This window comes from Seriola aureovittata, chromosome 14 (genome assembly GCF_021018895.1).
Source record: "Seriola aureovittata isolate HTS-2021-v1 ecotype China chromosome 14, ASM2101889v1, whole genome shotgun sequence".
Lineage (NCBI taxonomy): Eukaryota > Metazoa > Chordata > Actinopteri > Carangiformes > Carangidae > Seriola > Seriola aureovittata.
Window position 1 is genome coordinate 5835947 of NC_079377.1, and position 19175 is coordinate 5855121.

The 19175-nt window shown below is 42.5% G+C and overlaps 1 protein-coding gene across 2 annotated transcripts in view; it reads right to left on the reverse strand.

Moving 5' to 3' along the window:
- LOC130181083 (inositol polyphosphate-5-phosphatase A) overlaps window positions 1-19175 on the reverse strand; it is a 138736-nt gene that overhangs the window by 35379 nt on the left and 84182 nt on the right. For both annotated transcript variants that reach the window (XM_056394841.1, XM_056394842.1), the window contains exons 7-9: window positions 14457-14509; window positions 13332-13451; window positions 3457-3541 (exon numbers count right to left, since the gene is read on the reverse strand). In XM_056394841.1, the coding sequence (XP_056250816.1) occupies window positions 3457-3541; window positions 13332-13451; window positions 14457-14509 (258 nt within the window). The remainder of the gene's footprint in view (window positions 1-3456; window positions 3542-13331; window positions 13452-14456; window positions 14510-19175) is intronic.

Below are 19175 nucleotides of genomic sequence, written 5' to 3' on the forward strand. Positions count from 1 at the left end.
GAGAAATGAAAAAATTGTTAATGCTGATTCCTATTGCAGCAGCTACAAACCACATACTAGAGTATCAAACTTCAGAGCAGCAGTGACAGTGCAAATGTTTACCAATCAAGGTTTGATTAGATGCAATTTTAATGAATTATGTTTATACAAGATTTCTGTAAGAGACCACATCACTAGTCATAAAAGAGAGGCCAAGAAAGAGGCAGTGGGCGAGGAAGAGAGATCAATGATAAACTGAAACTTCTTTATCTTAACTGAAGCATAGGGGGGGGGGCTGTTTTAATGGAACTCTCAGATTTGTGCTTGTAATCTCAAATTCAGCAGCAATGTGTAAAGAACCTTGTATGAAACATGGGCTCAGCACATGTTCTGGTCTCTTATGTAATGCATGGGGTTTGTAAATAAAAGGGGTGTAATTTCACTGTTCACACTCAGCACCAATGAGATACCAATGATCTAATTGAGGTCTTTAGATCTTTCTTGAAAACTCAAGAATCAGGTCCTGTCTTTAGTCAGTTAATCACTGCTGGCTTGAATGTGTCTTGAGCACAAGTGCTTGATAAGGGATTGTAAGGAATCGCAGACAGCACATCAGCAAGTGGACTGTGAAATATCGGATTCGCCAGACAAAACCTTTCCTTTGCGGTTTCCTGTTTTATCAGCACCGATGCGAAGCATGATCAGACCCATGGGAGAGGAAAGAGGTGGTTGGTGGGGACTGGACCACCTCCAGGCTGCTCAGCCCTAGCATTAGTCTCCACGTGGCTGTGTCCTTTGTCTGCCAGTCAAAGGGCCGCTGAATGAGGGTCAATTGAAACCAATTCCCTCTGTCGGACACAATTAATGGGGTTGCCCGGGCTGGGCAGAAGGGGGGCAGCCGCAGGCCTTTGGTTACTGATCCTGCCGCACAAGCATGCCAGGAATTTGCCACCTGGAATTTGCCCTGTGACAATAACAAATCCACCCCCTTCCAAACCCACCTCCTTTTCTGTACACACATGGATACATCCTAAAATACCCCCTTGTCCCATCCACCCACCCACAAGGGAGGATGGGTGACAGGGGAGTGGTTAGAGGTTGTCCGCAGTCTAGTCACCCACAATGGACCAGGGACAGAGAAGAAGAGAAGTGGTGTAGTGTGCAGCTGTAGAGAAATGTACTGCAGGACTTTCTGATCCAGTGACTCTAAAGGTGGGGCCTAGGGATCCTCATGGGTGCTCAAGGGTTGTCTCTGGTTTTCAGCAAATCACAAAGACAAGCAGTTTAATTTTGCGATTATTTTATCCACTTAACACAGAAAAAGTATCTATTCATCCGCATGGTTTTGGGGGCCTTTCCTATCGATCGAATGTGGAGAGAGAATAGTGCGGAAAGCAAAAAAATGAGACTCTCAGACAGTGAGAACGAGAGCCAGGCTCTGCGTGTCTGAATCAATCTTCGGATAAGTATGGACGATCGATCCACCACCAGCCCATATACAGTTAAGCACTTCAGTGGATGTGCACTAATTGTCCTGTTGACATTAATTGTCATTAAAGGGCTTAAAATGGCCTCCCGGCTGTGAGTTACATCCTGCGCCAAGGTTGCAACCCATTTGTTTATTGGTGATATCACAGCTCTCTCTGCCGCTAACACACAGGTCACTGTTAAATCGGACAGGTTGACCACTGCACAGGACGGGTTTATACGAAGTAGCGCTGCCCCTTTAATGGCACGTTTCTCACAGATGACATCATCAGTCTTTTCTGTTGTCCCCATTAAATGGTCAGTATGTTTGAAGAACCCTCATTAAGCTAGAGGGAAAATGTCTAGGTGTGTGTGTGGTTTATGTCATAGCCCACAGCTCTAACTTCCTGAGGGGAACTCTAAAAGGCCTCCCCCCTGCATTGCTGCCACACCCCTTTAAACGGGGTGAATCAATCAGATTCATTTGGCCTAACAAATTGGTTTGTGTGTGTGTGTGTATTCGCTCAGGATTTGAATAGGGGGCCAAAGGTGCATAAGAAAGGAGCTGTGTGGAGGGGAGAGGGGGCAGAGATGGATACACACCGATGCAAGCCTAACACATCCCACGAAAAGGGGTCATGACCCTTACTGCACTCAAACAGTGTTTCAGAGCGGTAGAGACACGGAGAGGGTGAGAGCTCATCTACCAGAGAGCAGCACGGACAAGACAGGAAACATGATTAGCTACACAGATATCACCTCATCTGACTCTGTTTGATTGGATGCTTTCCTTTCATCTTAATGCAGCCATGCTGCATAAAACTGAGAACTGCCATGGGAAGCTAAAACCATTTCATATAATTTAATGTGTAGAACACAGTGTCTTTTATCACAGAAATGCTGATCAGATACAAACCAGTATCTCAGTGTTATAAATCACTGTGACCTAAATGTATGCCAGGTCACATCTAATTGCGATAGTTGGATTCTGAATAGCCTCAGTGTTTGCACATCTGCTGTTGTGAATTCTGTGCTCGGATTTATTATGTCCACAGCAATGCATGTTCACATGATCAGTGGGCGACCCAATTACAGAACCAAAATCAAATGTACTGCACAAACTTTGAGGCAATCAATCCATGCCCCTGATAGATTGCTGAGTAAAAGCATGTGACGACCATCCCACTTGAGCTGGGCCCTCTAGAAGGGATGATGATTTACACGACTGCACCTCTAGTGGCCGGATGACTAAACTACAAAAGGTTTGTTCTTGAGCGCCACACAGAGTGAAGTCCTTCCTAAGTCATTTGAGCAAAACCCTGCCATTCAGAAAGCTTTCCCTCCTCTTCCCTTCTCTCATGAATGGGCCTCTGATTGAAATGAACAATGCCCACACCTTGAACAGGACCACTGATTCGAGGGTCCATTGTGCTGGAAAGGAGGGAGAGGATCGGCCAACAAGTGGCTCTCCCACTCTGTTATCACAGGACTCTGCTGTCTGTGGTGGGCCTTTATGACTTGTTGTGCCACTAACCCCCCATCGCGTCATGGAGAATGCTGAATGACTGCACTACCTTGGCTCTCACTGGCCTCATTTGCACCAAGAGAAGGAGGGGAGGAGGAGAAAGAGGAAGAAAGGGGGGGAGGGAGGGAGCAGGAGAGGAAGGTTGAGAGAAAGAGCAGTGAATGGCACCATAACATAACAATGCACTTGGAGGCTCAGTTGGCAAACACAGCTGGGCCAGCCACAGTGAAGCGTTTAATGAGTCATAACTCTGAAGAGACAGGGGGCTACTAAAGCCACTTTTACTATATTGCAGTCTCTCTCTAATGCACACAAATACAAGCACACATACATTTTATATTACTGTGAGTTTGATAGTACTTTACTGCATATGTATATAATATATTAGCATACAGTTGTGAGCACATTTCCCCATATTGCACACGTAATCTAGACAATTAGACTTCCATCTCTGATTCGCCAGGTGTAATACAAAAAACACTCACCTCAATAACCTGCTTAGAGTCCAACCTGAAGTTAAAGTCCCCAAAGACAAAATATGGCACCTTTTCATACCGCTGGTCCGTGATCCTGCAAAACATTACAACCAACTCGTCAGTGACAATGTTTTTAAACAGACATCGTAACCTCTGTGACGGGTGCTGGCAGCCAGAACTCACCAGACAACTAATTACAACCCTAATGATCCTAAATTATTACCAGTCATGTTAAATAACAGAGAAGATTCTGAAAAACATGTTAGTGTTGGCAAACATCACCATAAGCTGGCAAAGACTTTTCAAGAGGTCATCTGATGATCCCCTTGACCTCAGGGTGTTTAGTTCATGAGGGCCACAGCACCACCTAGTGGTCAGCACACTCTGATCAGAAGGTTTTCACATTTGCAGAGCTGAGACGATACATTCTTTGTAAAGTTTTCTGTGCTCTGATAGTCTTTTGGTAGACATTGATGATTTATAAGATAGTACACACAGTATGGATGTAATGATGGAGCAGAGAGAGAAAATGACAGAACATAATATAGAATACAAATTTTCAGGAAAAACATGAGTCCTATGATGAGGACTTAAAGGTTTATAGATGACGTAGACATACAGGTATTTAAATAGCTCGCAACCTTGAAGAAAAAACCTTCTTTATAATACTGTCACCTTCAGAAAACCATGTATTAAATAGATCTAATGATATTGTTTAACAAGTTTGCAGCTTCCTATGTGCAACTATTTATTCAAAAGCAAGTGAATCTTTCACAGCACCCACATCGTCCCTGCACCAGGTTATCTTCATCTTTTACGACTTGTCTGCTGAACATGTTCCTGAACACAAGTAAACATGCTTTCAGTTCAAACTGTAAACTCTCAGCACGAACACCACAATTAAAATAATAAATCTTGATAATTTCTTTAATAATCTGCTTTGAAGTAAAAGAAAATTCAATTAGTTGGATTGATCAAAGGAAGAGGGAAGCATCCCAAACCCTCTCACTCTGTAGATTTATGTGTGGATTTGTGGGACCCTGAGTCAGAAACAGACTTGAACAGCTTGAAGGACTCCATCTACCCATGATGCCACAGGCTCTACCTCAGGAGGACTGTGACTAAAGTGACTCCTGTTTGTGCTTGTCTTGTACTTGTCTCTTGTCTTGCAAATGTTTTTAATGCACTGACTTCATTGCTTTCTAAACCTGAGAGTCTGGTGTCAGTGGATTCATAGAGTGTAGATCCTCTCACTGAACTACGTCCAAATCTCTAGAACCTCACCACAGGGCCAGCATCCCAGTGCTTAAAAAAAAAACAAAAAAAAAAAACACACCTAAGCGACATATAATTAACTCCTATGCCTCATCACTTACTTAAAAGTGGCTCTTCTACAGAGCACAGATAGGAAATTAAGGTGGACGTAGCGCAGCCTCTTGTGTAATTAATGATTCAGGATGCTTGGCTCGCTATCTCCACTAATCGCACGGATAAATCTCACCACGGACTTCCCAGGCCCAGATAACAATATATTTATGGGGCTGTAAAGAGAGAAGAAGCTCCTTCTTAGTGGTGGGTCTCGGCTCTGGCCGGCTGTCGTAAAGCACGGCCACTTCTTCTCTGGGAGGGAGGGAGAGGGAACAGCACGGAGGCGAAGGTGACTGGAGTAAGAGGCGGGGAACGCAGCTATTATATTAAATAGAGAGTATGTCATTTTGACATCCCATTATATTAAACAGAAACTGGATTGTCTTTCTCCTCCAGAGGCTTTTCAGGAGGGGTCAACATAAAGATGGGAACATCATGTAGAATTTTCCAAAAATAACAATCAAAGTGTTTCATGGTTATGATTGAGACTGTTGGACATAAACTTAATTCTTTTCTGGAGTAAACAAACACTTCAAAATGAGATGCCCCATTTTCCTGCCATATTTTATTTTTGCTATTTGGGCTGCAACTACCAATTATTTTCTCAAGTAGTCATTTAATAATTTGGTCTAAAGTCGCTTGTTTTGTCCTTCCAGAGGTTAAAAGCCAAAGATGTTCAGTTTGCTGTAGTGGAAAATGAAAAGCACCAATTCCTCACATTTGAGAATCTTGAAACAGCGAATCTTTGTCATTTGAAAAACGACTTAATGACTAATTTTATTAAGTAATTAAATGTAATGAATTATTGTTTAAGGTAAAGGCAAGTTCGATCGCAGTCGTGTCTAATATTTTTGGCAGGGCAGTATATTGAAAAGCTCATGGTAAGAGGCTCATAAGGTGCCATTTGCTTTCATCAACATAACATTAATTCAGCACAGGAAACAAAAGTTTAGCTCATTTACCTGAGTGCACCTCTTCTTCACAGTAATCAGAGCAGAAACACTGGCTCCGATATCTTCTTAAAAACAAGGACAATGTGTCTCCTACATTAACAAATTGGTTCACTTACTGCACTGAGTTTTTAAAGTTGCTTACAATGGTCTCAAAGCCATAGAGTCTCTGGTCCAGTTGCCACAAGTCAACATTATGAGGAGACACTGATGCTTTAACCAAACACTGAACCCCTACGATCTGACTCACTGCTTATCACTATGGTTACATTTTTTAGCAATACTACTAAATTAAAATGTTCTACTAATCACCGCCTGATAAAGACTATGTATGTGTGTGTGTGTGTGTGTGTGTGTGTGTGTGTGTGTGCAGTAGCTTGTTAATACACTCAAACTGGGACTGATGTCATTAATGACTTCACATTCTGGTGCTAAGAGACTCAGCTCTATTTAAACAGGGTTAGTGGCCAGTTTATCCTGTTGTCCTGAATGAAGGGCAGTAAAATGACTGAACATACACGTCAATGCAGTTGTTACAGGCGTGGGAACTCATGTACTCCTGGTGCTGATAGAGAATTTACCACATCTGCTGTGGCGAGTGCAAAATAAAAGCCAAAGGTAAATTGACTAAACCTTTACTTTTACTTTGTAGTAATCTGAGACAATCAGACAATGACACAAAAATGACACAATACAAAAAATAAAAGAGATGGTGATGAACAGGGGAGAAGAAGAGAGTGGGGAAGTCTCACAAAATAAAAAGAGAAGTTGAAAAGTGGGAGAGGGAGGAAGAGTGTGTATGTGTGTTTCTCCAGAGCCTGGAGGTTTTTCTCCTCTACGTCCTGTAGCTTTATCCCGCTAACAGCCATGTCTAATACCCGCAGCCTGGCTGTTTTGTCTGCTGCTCCAAGATATCAGCCACAGGTCAGAAGGTAACACTGTGTTTACACGATCATTTCCTAAAGCACTCATGGTGACCCACTGGTGTGAAAGTTTACTTTTTTCTTGGCCTTTGTGGGGAGGAGCGAAGAATTGCAACATTACCTACAGCTACTGGGCGTGAAAAGGGCCTGCGGGTGGGGGGTCCCTGAGCCTGGGGGGCCCCCCTCACTGACCCTCACCCCTGGCAGGGGCCTCCATTAGCCTCGTCATCACACTTCATTCACGCAAACTGTTACAGTGTCAGTGACATTCTCCCACAAAGACGCACTCCTTTACACAGTCTATAAACGTGCTTTCTCCTGGCCAATTCATCCCGCAGTGACACCCCTGAAAGAAGCTCTTCACAAGGGCCGTTCTCACTGAGGTTTGGGCTGGGGCCTTCGTCAGGCCTTCCTAGGGGCCACACAAAGACAGGGGTCAGACACTAATTTATAACACAGTCTCTGACTCTGCTCCCAGGCTCCTTAAACCACCAGCACAAAGCAACAACGTCACATTCTCTCTCTCTGATTCTACTTTTCTCCCACAGACAAACATTCTGTCATAGCAGTGAACAAACATGTAAAAAAAAATGTTTTTGCACCAAAGACACTGACAGCCTCTAAATCACAGATAACACTCATGTAGACCTAAACAATTCCTGCCTGCTTTTAAATCTTTCTCCGTCACAGCAGCCTCAGCCTCTCGCTGACTCCTCGGCAGATTATACACTATGATTGACAGCTAAACTGAACCATAATAGACAGTCTATACGGGATTATGAGGGTGAAACTGGGGGCCATGTCATGATTATATTGACAAGATGACTTACCATAAGTTGGCCGGTCAGATTCGACTTTTCACACAATGGCTGGGCTGAGCGCAGTCATCCATTGTAAGTAAATGTTGAGAATTTGGGAGAATGTTAACATTGTGAAGAATGTGCTGGGTGACGTCTTTCTGAATGGGCCTGGGGTGGCGCCTGACAGGACCTTTGACACTGCAGGACAGCCTTCCCCTCGTCCCCCTGTTAGCACCCCGGCTCCTCAGAGACGCCCATCCCAACGAGAACACCACACAGGAAAGATGTGGTGCTGAGGGGGTGCAAGGATGTTGCAGCGGTCACACAGAGGTTAACGAATAAGTTGGGTCAAACTAACAGCACTTTCTACACGTTCTCAAGATGGGGAAGACGGAAAGGTAGAGCCGACTTATGGGATAACGTGCAGAGCAGGCGGCAACACTTTCTCTGACTGTCCCTGCAAAGTGTCTGCTGAATCTTCACTGCATGGACTTTTGTATGAAATGGACTGGATAGCACATTATTCTATAATTTCAGGAAGTGAATGACACACCACCTGTAGTCGAGGCTGGATTACCAGCTGGGCAAAGCTGGCAACTTCCTCACGGTCCCAGACCTCCAGCGTTCCCAATAGCCCCAGGTTCCCTGTGTGTCAACTGGCTTTTGGTCATTTGATTACTTTTAAATTTGTTAGGGAATTCACGCTAAAGTAAAGCATCAACTAGATTCTGAATTATTATGTAATCTTAATACCCTGTGTCCAAATCTAGATATGAGACTTTATTATTTTAAGTTATATTGATCTCATATGGTGTGTTTTCCTAAAAAGATGAAATGCACCAAAATTAAATATCAAAATGAATTGAGTCTTATCCAGTTACCATGAACTGATGCTGATGGGAACATGGACAATAGGGGGTGGGGGGGTTATTTGCCCCAGTCTCCCAGACAGGTTATTTCAGGCGAGCCAGTAGCAGCTGATAAAATGATGAGCAGCCAACCAACATCAAAACCTGTCTCCTTGGGAATCCTGGGAAACACTCCACTTGATTACTTCAGCTGCGTGCCACGATACTGGCTTCATAATGTGAATATTAAATTTCTTATTAACTTACAAGTTACAATTCTGGCAACACTGATAAATACAAACTGTGGGAACATGAGCTCTTTTCAGGTGCTAAAGAAATGGTGATGTCTGTATGTCCCTCACCCTGTCTCACAGTGACTGCTGCACTCTGTGTGTGTGGGTGTGTGTGTGTGTGTGTGTGTGTGTGTGTGTGTGTGTGTAATAAACAGCTCTGTGAGCAGAGAGACACTGGAGAAGATTAACCTCTGCTCCTGGAGGCCTCCCAGGGTGAGAAGGCAGTTCAGCATCTCACAGTGACACCACAAACACATTCACATGGTCACCTGGACACACACACACACACACACACACACACACACAAAACATTGTTACAGTGTAATTCGTGTATCGCCAGACAAGTGCCTACTTTTCATTTAGATACCAGATATAAACAAATCAGAAAAAATTGAATTGTATTGTATTGTACTGTACATGTTATGACATGGACGCTGCACTGGAAAATGCGATCGCTTAGCATATATACATGCATAGACACACACGCGCACGCACGCACACATACATGCACACACTAGTCTCTTTAATAAATTCATTCAGGCTTTATGGAGGATCTCCCTATGATTATCCAGTCCTCCCTCTTGCAGCTCAACATGTCTATTGGCTGGAAACTAGCCGGCCTTTCTCCCCTCTTTCAGCCTGTTGTTCTGGGAAAAGCCTAAAGGGAAACATTTAGATTGGAGGGCTCTTTGAGACACTCTGACAGTTGACTGATGACCGTCCATAAAATGACAAAGCATCGCTGTGTGGTGGCCAGTGCGGCCCACTGCCTCCCCATGGGAAACTAATTGCTTTGAATTGTTAACGGCAACATTATTTTTCTGCCAATCATTGCTTTTCAATGCCCCGAAAATGAGCATGAAACAAGTCTTTTCAGCGAACAAAACAGTTAAATGTCCCCAATGTTGATCAAATTAACTTCAGCACTGTGACAATGGACTATATTTGTGTGAAAATAATGGCGTGCCACAAAGGACGCCTTTATGCCAGGATTTCACAGTTGTAATGTAAAACTGTTCTCCCCTGAACCGGACCAGGCACCCTGAATGGGGGTTGGAAAAAAGAAACAAATGCCAATACACAAAAGCGATTTTTTTTCAAGGAAGACGAAAAAAAAAAGAAAAAAAAAACTGTTGATTTTATCTCATGCTATCATTTCACAGGCTCATTTAGCAGCCATGTTTTCCATCCTCTAGAGAGGCCGGGGTTAACACTATCACTTCCATTACATCAGCTGTCTCGGGCAGATTAAAATAAATATGCATACATTTTACTGCATACTCAAGTATCTTGTCCCTTTACAACAGTATGTGTCAGATTCAATAATATTCTTAAAAAATAAAGAAGAAATAGTGAGTTTTTTTTACATTGTGTGCACACAAAATCAATTAAACCTTGCCATGATTATAAAACAATGATCTCTGTACATCAAGGCATAGCTGAGTCAACAACGTAAATAATGCTTGATGCAGCCCTGAACACATATGTGCATTTTCAAAGGACAGGAAAACAAGCAGGGAAAGCATTTCAAGCAGAGCCCTGCTTTGCTCTCATGGAAGTGGCCCACACATCAGCACAGGCTTTAGAGCAGTGCTTTTTTGATGTGACTCAATAGTGAGGTCTGGCCGGCTAAACGCTGTTCCTTCTCAGCATTGTTCCCCCGAGGCCTTGAAGCACTTTGGAGATAAACACCGTTTAGCAGTTAAAAGGGCCACAGAGGAAAAGGCTTATCAGATGTGTTCTCAATGGGCTGCAAGCTGCATTATTAGGCCTGGGCCCCAGATAAGATGGAGGCTGAAGTTTGATGCCCGGCAGCAGAGCTCTGTCCCCAGCACTGCTGTGTGATCAGCTCCTGTGCCGGCTGCCTCATGGATCTTGGCTGGTGGTGTGTTCAGCAGCACCCCTCCCCTCCTCTCCCATTCCGCAATGAGAGATTAGAGCTCAGAGAGGGAGAGAGGAGAGAGAAGAGGGAAGGAGGGGGGAGTTTGGCTTTAGATATTCCCCCTGTCCCTTTTCCTGCTCTGTTTTCTGGGGGTAGGAGTCAGAGTTAGGACAATAGCCAAAAAGATGGTTCCCAACCAGCCGCTGAATGGGAACACTGTTGGTGGTAGCGCTTCATTCAAAGCCTGGCCTGGGCACATTGTCCTCCCAGATCGACAGAGGAGAATGGAGTTTGCTGGTGGCTGCCAAAAGGTTAGCAGCCTCTGTGAAAGGACCGACCCATTATTCACTGCCCTTTACAGAGCCCAAGCACCCTTTGTGCTCCTCCTCCCTTCCCTCTGCACCGCCAGCTTTTTCTCACTTCGGTGCTCCGGATCTGGGCCCGACAGTTTCCCCCAAAGTGAGCGACTGAGGCGCGATGCCCCCACTATCCCACCCCTGTGCCCCTAGCAAGGAATACCAGGGTAGCCGGAACATATAACGACCTCCCCACCACCACCTTGCCTCACACCACTTACCCCTCATCCCCACCCCTGTCAAAAAAGAACCTTTAAATGATATGGCCCAGAAGTAACAACAGGGTTACCATCCCAACACAAGGGGATTTAGAAAGAGGGAGCATGGAAACTGCAACTCAGCCAACACAATTTCAATTCAATCCCCTCAGCCACCCAGCGAAAACTGAGGGACTCTGCTATTAGGTGTATTTACAAGGGAACCTTTAAAAATAAATCAACTTGCAAAAGCATGATGAAAGCAGCGGAAATACAATGAAAACACTTGAATGTAAGCAACAACAGAGGTCCTTTTCAAACTTCATGATGCCAGTAAATCCAGGTAAGTTACAGCGTAATAAAAATAGCAAAAGCTGCCATATTCTTGAAAAACACTCCCACTTCCCTGTCCATTAAAGGCGGACCATTCTTTCATCAAATCAAGAATGAAGCACAGGTAAAATATGGCCTTGGAGAGGATACTTTAAAAAGTGCCTCATAATTCATGCACATCAGAAAGCCTGGAGATAATGTATGCCACCCATATATGCATGTAGTTATTCAAAGTCGAGGTGGCGGGGAGCCATGTCGTGCATTCTGATGCTATTTGAATGGGAGGTCACCTGCCGCAAGGCTGGTACTGGGCTTTTATTCTGTGTTAGCATGGCCAGGTAGGGAGCAGGGGTTGCACCATGTACTCTATCATTCTGCTCCGCTGCAAATGGATATCCCATAAATCACATTACCGTGGCCTATGAATAGATAGCCTGGTCTGTTTGTATGGAGGCTGGCTATACTCAGTGCAGACTGAAAAAATCTTTACCATTACTTTAAAGAATTCCCACACCCCCGCCAGGGTAATTAAAAATGTTTAATTAATTCTAATGGTTGATCCTCTTGGGAGCACAAATGTAAATGTAGCATAAACTGCCTATTAAATAACAATACAACTCAAATAGATTTGGACATTTCTGCCTGATGTTGGTGCTATAGGAACAGAGGCACAAAAACTTAAAGGTTCATCCTCTGTGGACTATAAACACTTACAGCAAATTTAATTGATATCAGGGAAATCATTTTTCACATCTAGTCTGCAAAGCTGACAAACAGACCCGAGGGCTGAACTCATGCACCGTCCAAAATGGAAAGAGTTCATTCTCTCGGCAGAATGAATATGGGAAATATCATGGCAATGAAATTCGGTTTCATCCTTTGAGGACCAGAAAATCCGACTCATTCTGGATACCAGGACAATCAATGCTAAATTTCATATCAATTTTTTTGTAAGTATTTTTTGAGATATCTTGCTCTGGACCAAAGTGTTATAGACAAACGTGTAGCTTTCTTCCATTTAACAGTAGTGGGACAGAAATGAGGATGAATATAGGATTAGATCACACAAAAAAAAACAGAAAATGTTGGAAAGTAAGAAGGAGTTAGAGGGAAGGACAGAAAAAGAACAGATAAAAGAGACTTGGGAACTCACAGACCGTGTAGTGAGTAAGACCCCCTACTTCCACAGACAGATGTAATCCCACTGGTCTAGGACTGAATCCTTCTCTGCTGTACCTCTCCTGTTCAGTTTCACTCAAATCATCCTTTACAATATAAATACAGGTTTTGTCACTTCAGACAAAATGCGGATTTGTGACTAGCTACTACTACCTTTTTCTTTAAATGCAATTCACATTCTTTACATATATTTCTTTATATATATGTCTTCCAAAAAAAAAAAAAAATATATATATATATATATATATATATATATATATATATATATATATATGTATGTATATATGGTACTGGTGCTGTTTGTCCATATGAATTTTACCTGATGAAGACTGGACAAGACATCACAAATAAAGTCAGATCAAGCAGTCAGCTGCTTTTTCTGGTTCTTTCTCAGTCAGAGTTTTTCATTAAATAGTCTATAAATCTGAACAACTTTTATTATTATTGTTATATAAGTGTTATTATTATTTATAAGACATTATTACCTTCCAAATATATTAACAACATTTCACAGGTCATCTGAAAAACTGCCAACAAAGCAGAAGCATTCCTGCTTAATTTCATTTCATTATGCTTCTCAATTAAGAGTAGACACTTTACACAGAGAGTGAGTCCAGCAAACACTTTAAACAGTGACAAGTCTGACAACATCTAGTCATAGAAGACACAGTTAGTCTCTTCCCTTGATCTGTCAAGGATGTAGTGGGTAGATGAAAACATAAGAGCAACAGAGGTGGTGTCCAGTGCGTACAAACCTGTCTAAAACGTAGCCAAGGGCCTTCTGCCTGGTCCCAGAGTAGACTGAGGGGCTTTTCTCCCAGGCCACCAGGTTGGAAGCATCATGGAAAAGGTGGATGTTGACCAGGTCAAAGGCACTAGGATGAAAGAACAAAGTGTGAGTGAGCGTCTTCCCCTAATATGTAGAATATTAATATTTGAAGTTTATTTCCAAGTGACAAAACTGTTTTTCTTACTCTACTAGCGGTATATTTCTGAAATGTACAACTTGCTAAACATTATTTAAATATCATTATCTGTCCTGACAGAGTAACAACCCAAGCTTGTGAACATATATGTATATCTACCAGTGAAAACACTCAGCTTCCTTTCAGTTTGTCCTGTCAGGGAAAAGCAAGATAGCTCAATGTACAGTGTAACACCGCCCTGCTCATCCTGCCAATCTGGGGTGTTTTGTTAGTATAATGTTCAGCAGGGTGACCCAGAGGAATTGCTCTTATCTCAAGGGGGTTTATTCTGCAGTGACATCCTGAACAGATGAATACATGCACGGTCTTCGCTATCTCTGTCTATCCCATCTCTGATCTGATCTCCCTATTCTTCACCAGCATCTCTCTTTCTGCTGCTCTTGTCAAACGTCATGCCCCTATTAAATGCTTACCGTTTCAGCTCTTTAGTTCTCATGTCATCCCTCTATTAGATTACGATCCCTGTCTCTTCCCCCCCTCAGCCTGCTCACCCCCCCTTCTATTCCCTGCTCTGCACACTGGAAGCCAGCGTTTGTATTCATCCCATACAGGTTCAATTGCATGTAATGTTTTTTGTCATCTGTCATATGCAACTGCTTGACTAACATGATTACGTGTAATCAAATCGCCGCTTGCTGCTGTGGGACACTATCCGGAGAGGATTCAGCTATGTAACTCAGTGTGTGTGTGTGTGTGTGTGTGTGTGTGTGTGTGTGTCTGTGTGTCTGTGGTAACCACAGCACACACAGCCTGCAGTGGCTTCTGGGCAAAGCCAGACAGGACTCACATGGTTAGATGTTCATCTCTAATCTCAATGATACAGTTGTAATGATTCAAGGTTGAACAGATATGAGGTGGGAAGCGTCATTGAAAGGACTTATTAATAAAACTCACCAGTCAGCCAGGGCCCATCGAGTTCTGATGAATCCCTTTCTGGACCACTTGCACTGCAGAACAGAGAGACTCAATTCAGCATGACAGTGGAAGACTTTGACATTACAGAGGCTTCAACTGTCATGATGAGGCAAATTAAAGTAACAGCATCAAATGATTTATGGAAGAGAAGTAACAATGTCCACTACCTGAGAGCAGTTTCATATTTTACATTTTTCAACACCATCAGAAACTTTTAGTTCAATTTTCATCCATCAAATTTTAAAGGTTTCAATTAAATGAAACTTTTGAATAAAAGTTGCTCACTTTCACAAGTTGTTGATGAATAGATACAGATAAACATGATTGTCAGTGAATAGATCAGGAGTAGTAGGAGAAGTACTTAGTTACAAAGTAAGTACATTTACACAAGTACTACACTTAGGTACAGTTTTGAAGCACTTGTTCGTAACTAAAACAGGTCAGCCTGATGATATTTTATACTTAGCAACATTTTTACTTTTAACTCCACTACATTTACAGTTTCTGACAGTTACAGCTACAATTTACTGTGCGCATTAAGATTGTTTGCACACAAAATATGATGCATTCTTATAATATATAAATTAGGATTTGCTACTTTCTGGTGTCTCATATGTAATTAATTAAAATCTCCTCAGGATTTGCACAGTTGGTTGGACAAAACAAGCAATTTGACTGCATTAATGTAAGTTTGATTTATACATTTTATAGAGAATAATAATAATAATATCCAAATTAATTTATAATGAAAGTAATCATTAGTTGCAGCCTTATACTTACAGAACACATAAATACATAGAAATAATATGTAGACATTGTTAACAGGCAGGAAGCCAGAAGTTAAAAATGTATCTATACATTTGATTTTTCAGTCACTTCAAAAGTCAGTTTGAAATTTCTTGTCAGTTGATTTGCAACAGGTTTGATAAATAATAAATAATGAAAAATAATGATAAATAACGCAGAGAAGTGTTGTATGAACAGCTTCAATCCGGAACCTACAACCTGTATCGGTGAAAGTTATACAAAATATAAAAGGCATAGCATGTAGACATCTAGTATGCAGCTGTTTGATCAGATCCCACCAGCCTCGAGTTAATTATCCAATCACAAGTCCAAAGCTCTTTCTCAAACAGCACATGATTCACCATGAAGCTGGTTATTAAATGAGAGACAAATTGATGTTGTGAGTGTTCTCATTCTGAATAGATAAATAAGTCTCTTTCCCTCAGCCTCTCTCTTTTTCTGTCCATCTCTCTCCGATACTCCTGATGGGGAGTTAACTGCAGTGATGAATAAACTAATTAAGGGCCAGGTCACAAAATTACAAATTGACTAATTTTATTTAAAAATCTCAGATGCAAATTAAAGGGCTAAGAGGTATTTGATTGCGCCTCACATCCTTCAATCTGCATTAGTACAAGATTAACTGTATCAAATTGAATTACATTAGCATACTTGAATTAATCCATACTGCCTCGGCAGAATGTATGGGCCCAATTATAACTCGCTGTCCCAATATTGTGACTTTGAAAGGAGCAAATGGAATTAGATGTGAGTGTCACACTGCATAAAAACTGATTGACCTTACACTTGAAGAAATATGTTTTTTAAACTAACTCAATATATCTAAAAGATAAACACGAGCAATGAGGATTGAGTAACTAAGTGCAGTAATCACATGTGTTTATGTACACAAAATGTATACACACTGACTTGAACATGACTTTGTTGCATGGAATATCCATTACTGCACCGTATGTGTTTGTTGAAGTAAGTTGAGGGGAGAAAGTCTTAGAGTGGGGAGGATGAGGATGGAGAAGATGAAGAGTGAGTGTTTGGGGGGGGGGGGGGGGGGGGGGGGTACTTGCTCAGAGTACATACAAGCTCTGACTGCAGCCAGAGACGTTTAATCTCGATTTAATTTAAAGAGCCATTAACTACAATCGCAGCATTAAAATCCATCACTCCCCTGACACCCGGCCCCAGATTGCCCCATTTCCTCCACGTATGACTGATTGACCCCCTGCTTCATCGCTTGCTTATAAACACGCTCAGAACACACACACACACACAGTAATCATGTGGACGACCATCGCAGTCAAGTAAAACATACATCCACATATCATAAAGTTAAAAAAAATACACTCTGCTATCTTTTTTTTTTTTCTTTACCAAATTTAAGTGCTTTTATTTTGTAATAGGAGTCTAGTTAAGATGATTATCTCACACAATCAATCAAAGTGCAGAAGAAGAAAAGTGTCCCCCTCGACTGGTTGACATGATGACATCATGATTTGGTTGCTGCAGCTGATATTGCAGCAGAGATGATGACACAGATGCTGTCCGGCCCCATTTAATCTCCTGCTGAAACATCATCATCACCCCTTCCTCCCCCATCCACACACACACACACACACGCATAAACACACACACAGACACACACCCATCTTTTTAAAAAAACGGATGAATTTAGCCAATTTGCTCTCTGATATGTTATGTCGCTGTTATTTAGAATAGAGGATGTAGCTCAGAGGATGAAATGGATAGTGACCTGTAATCAAATCATATATCAGGATTGGTGGCTGTAAAGAGTCACTGAGCGGGGACGAGGGTTGGAGTCAAAGGGCAACGGTAAAAGGTCACGAGGCTTGGGTTGACATTGGCTGACCATCCATAGGTCAGCGATGGCGTCTCCGCCCATGACAGTGATGAACGGCAGCTACACAGTGGGTCATATCCAAGGGTGTTGGCCAATACATATACAGGCTGACCACCACCACACACACACACACACACACACACACACACACACACACACACACACACACACACACACACACACACACACACAGAAGATGAGGGACATGAGATAGAGCAAAAAGAAAAAAAAAACAAAAAAAAAACAAGATAAGAGGGAGAGGAAACTACAAACCATCCGATTCACTTGAAACCACTACATAAAACTCCCCAATTGTGACCAATGGAAAATTACGCGTCTATAAAATGTCAGACGTGACACAGTCAAGACACACACACACACACACACACACACACACTATCTCGCACGCACTCACGCACGCACGCACGCACGCACGCACGCACGCACGCACGCACGCACGCACGCACGCACACACACACACACACACACACACACACACACACACACACACACACACACACACACACACACAAACACACACACGGTCCTGCTCCCAGTCCTTGTCTAAAACACCCTCCCATCACCATTTCCCGGTCCATCCCGTTTGATTCTTTGACCTTTCTTATATTTCAGCTCAAAGTCCGACCCCCATAAATAATACTATGGCTGGGTGATGTTTGGTGGTGGTGGTGGTGGGGGGGTGATAGAAGAGTGCCGGGCAGGGAGGGGGTGTGAGGAGGGGTTACACAAAAGCCCCGTGACAGAAATGCACTGTGAGTAATAAGTAATACACACAAACGCTGATTGATTTGAGGCCCGGTAGACAGTCACATTTATCTTTATTCCATCATCCAGGGGGGCCCATCAAATAAGAGAGGGCCTCACATCGGGTTTATATAACTGGACAACACATGTTGGTACGTGTGTGTGTGTTCTGATGTACCACAAGTACAGAGGGCAGTCTCTGTCATTGTCACCACTCATATTTTGCAGTAAACACGATGCAAGAATGTCGAGAGCTCTAAAAATCCACATGGTGAGAAGCTGAAAGCAAAACCATTTAAAACATCCTGAAAAGAGTTTTGAAGTAAACTGAAGTGTTTTTTCTGATCCTTCTGTTTTCGAGAGAATGAGTGTAGAAAGCCTTGATTTGGCTTTCATTTCAACATTATCGCCACATTTATGAGCTGCTTGCAGTCTCATGGATCACACCTGTCACCGACAACAGCATCTGTGTCACAGGTGTCTTGTCTGGTGATAAATGCAGAGAGCATTTTACAGGCAATGCCAGTTTAAATGACTTCATCTCCTTAACGTACGCATCGCATCTATGAATCACATGTGGGGCTTAAATCAAAGGAGAAAAATGTGAAGGAAGTTAACTTTCATCAGGGGCAGAACTTGAAAGTAATCACAGCCCCGTATCGGAGCTTACTACAGAGGGCACTAAAAGGCTATGAAAAGTCAATGCTTTTATGGACACGCTCATGGTGCCAAACAACAAATAGAAACTCATATGGATGTTGATCTACAGCCTGTCGCCTATTTTCTTCCTTTCTCTTTTTTCTCCGGCTGTGTAAAACAATCAATAGCAAGGGCACATTAAGGTCTGGGTCGTATACTTTATTTATATAAGGCAATGACAAATCCTTATGATGCAATGGTTTTTGGAGGCATGTATTACCGCGCCAAACAAATAAATATATTAATGTCCACTGGGGAGATGGAGAGATTGACGGAACAACGGGAAACGACAAGCCGCCAAATCCATCACGGCGACCTTTCAAAAGAAATGCGCCTACAATTTTGTCCACTTCCTTCTTATTCAGCATTTCAATTAATGTTCCCGCTTCTCTCCCCTTCACTTACAGCTATAACTCAGGCTGGGATTACGGAAAGAACTGATGTTTTGCATACGGAGGGGTTGTCACTTAAATCAGAATCAAACTAGGAGAAGAAAGGGCCACGAGCAGAAAGTGTGAATGGAAGTGCCAATATTAGCCAATAGCCAATATTTTATTTTATGACAATAAGTT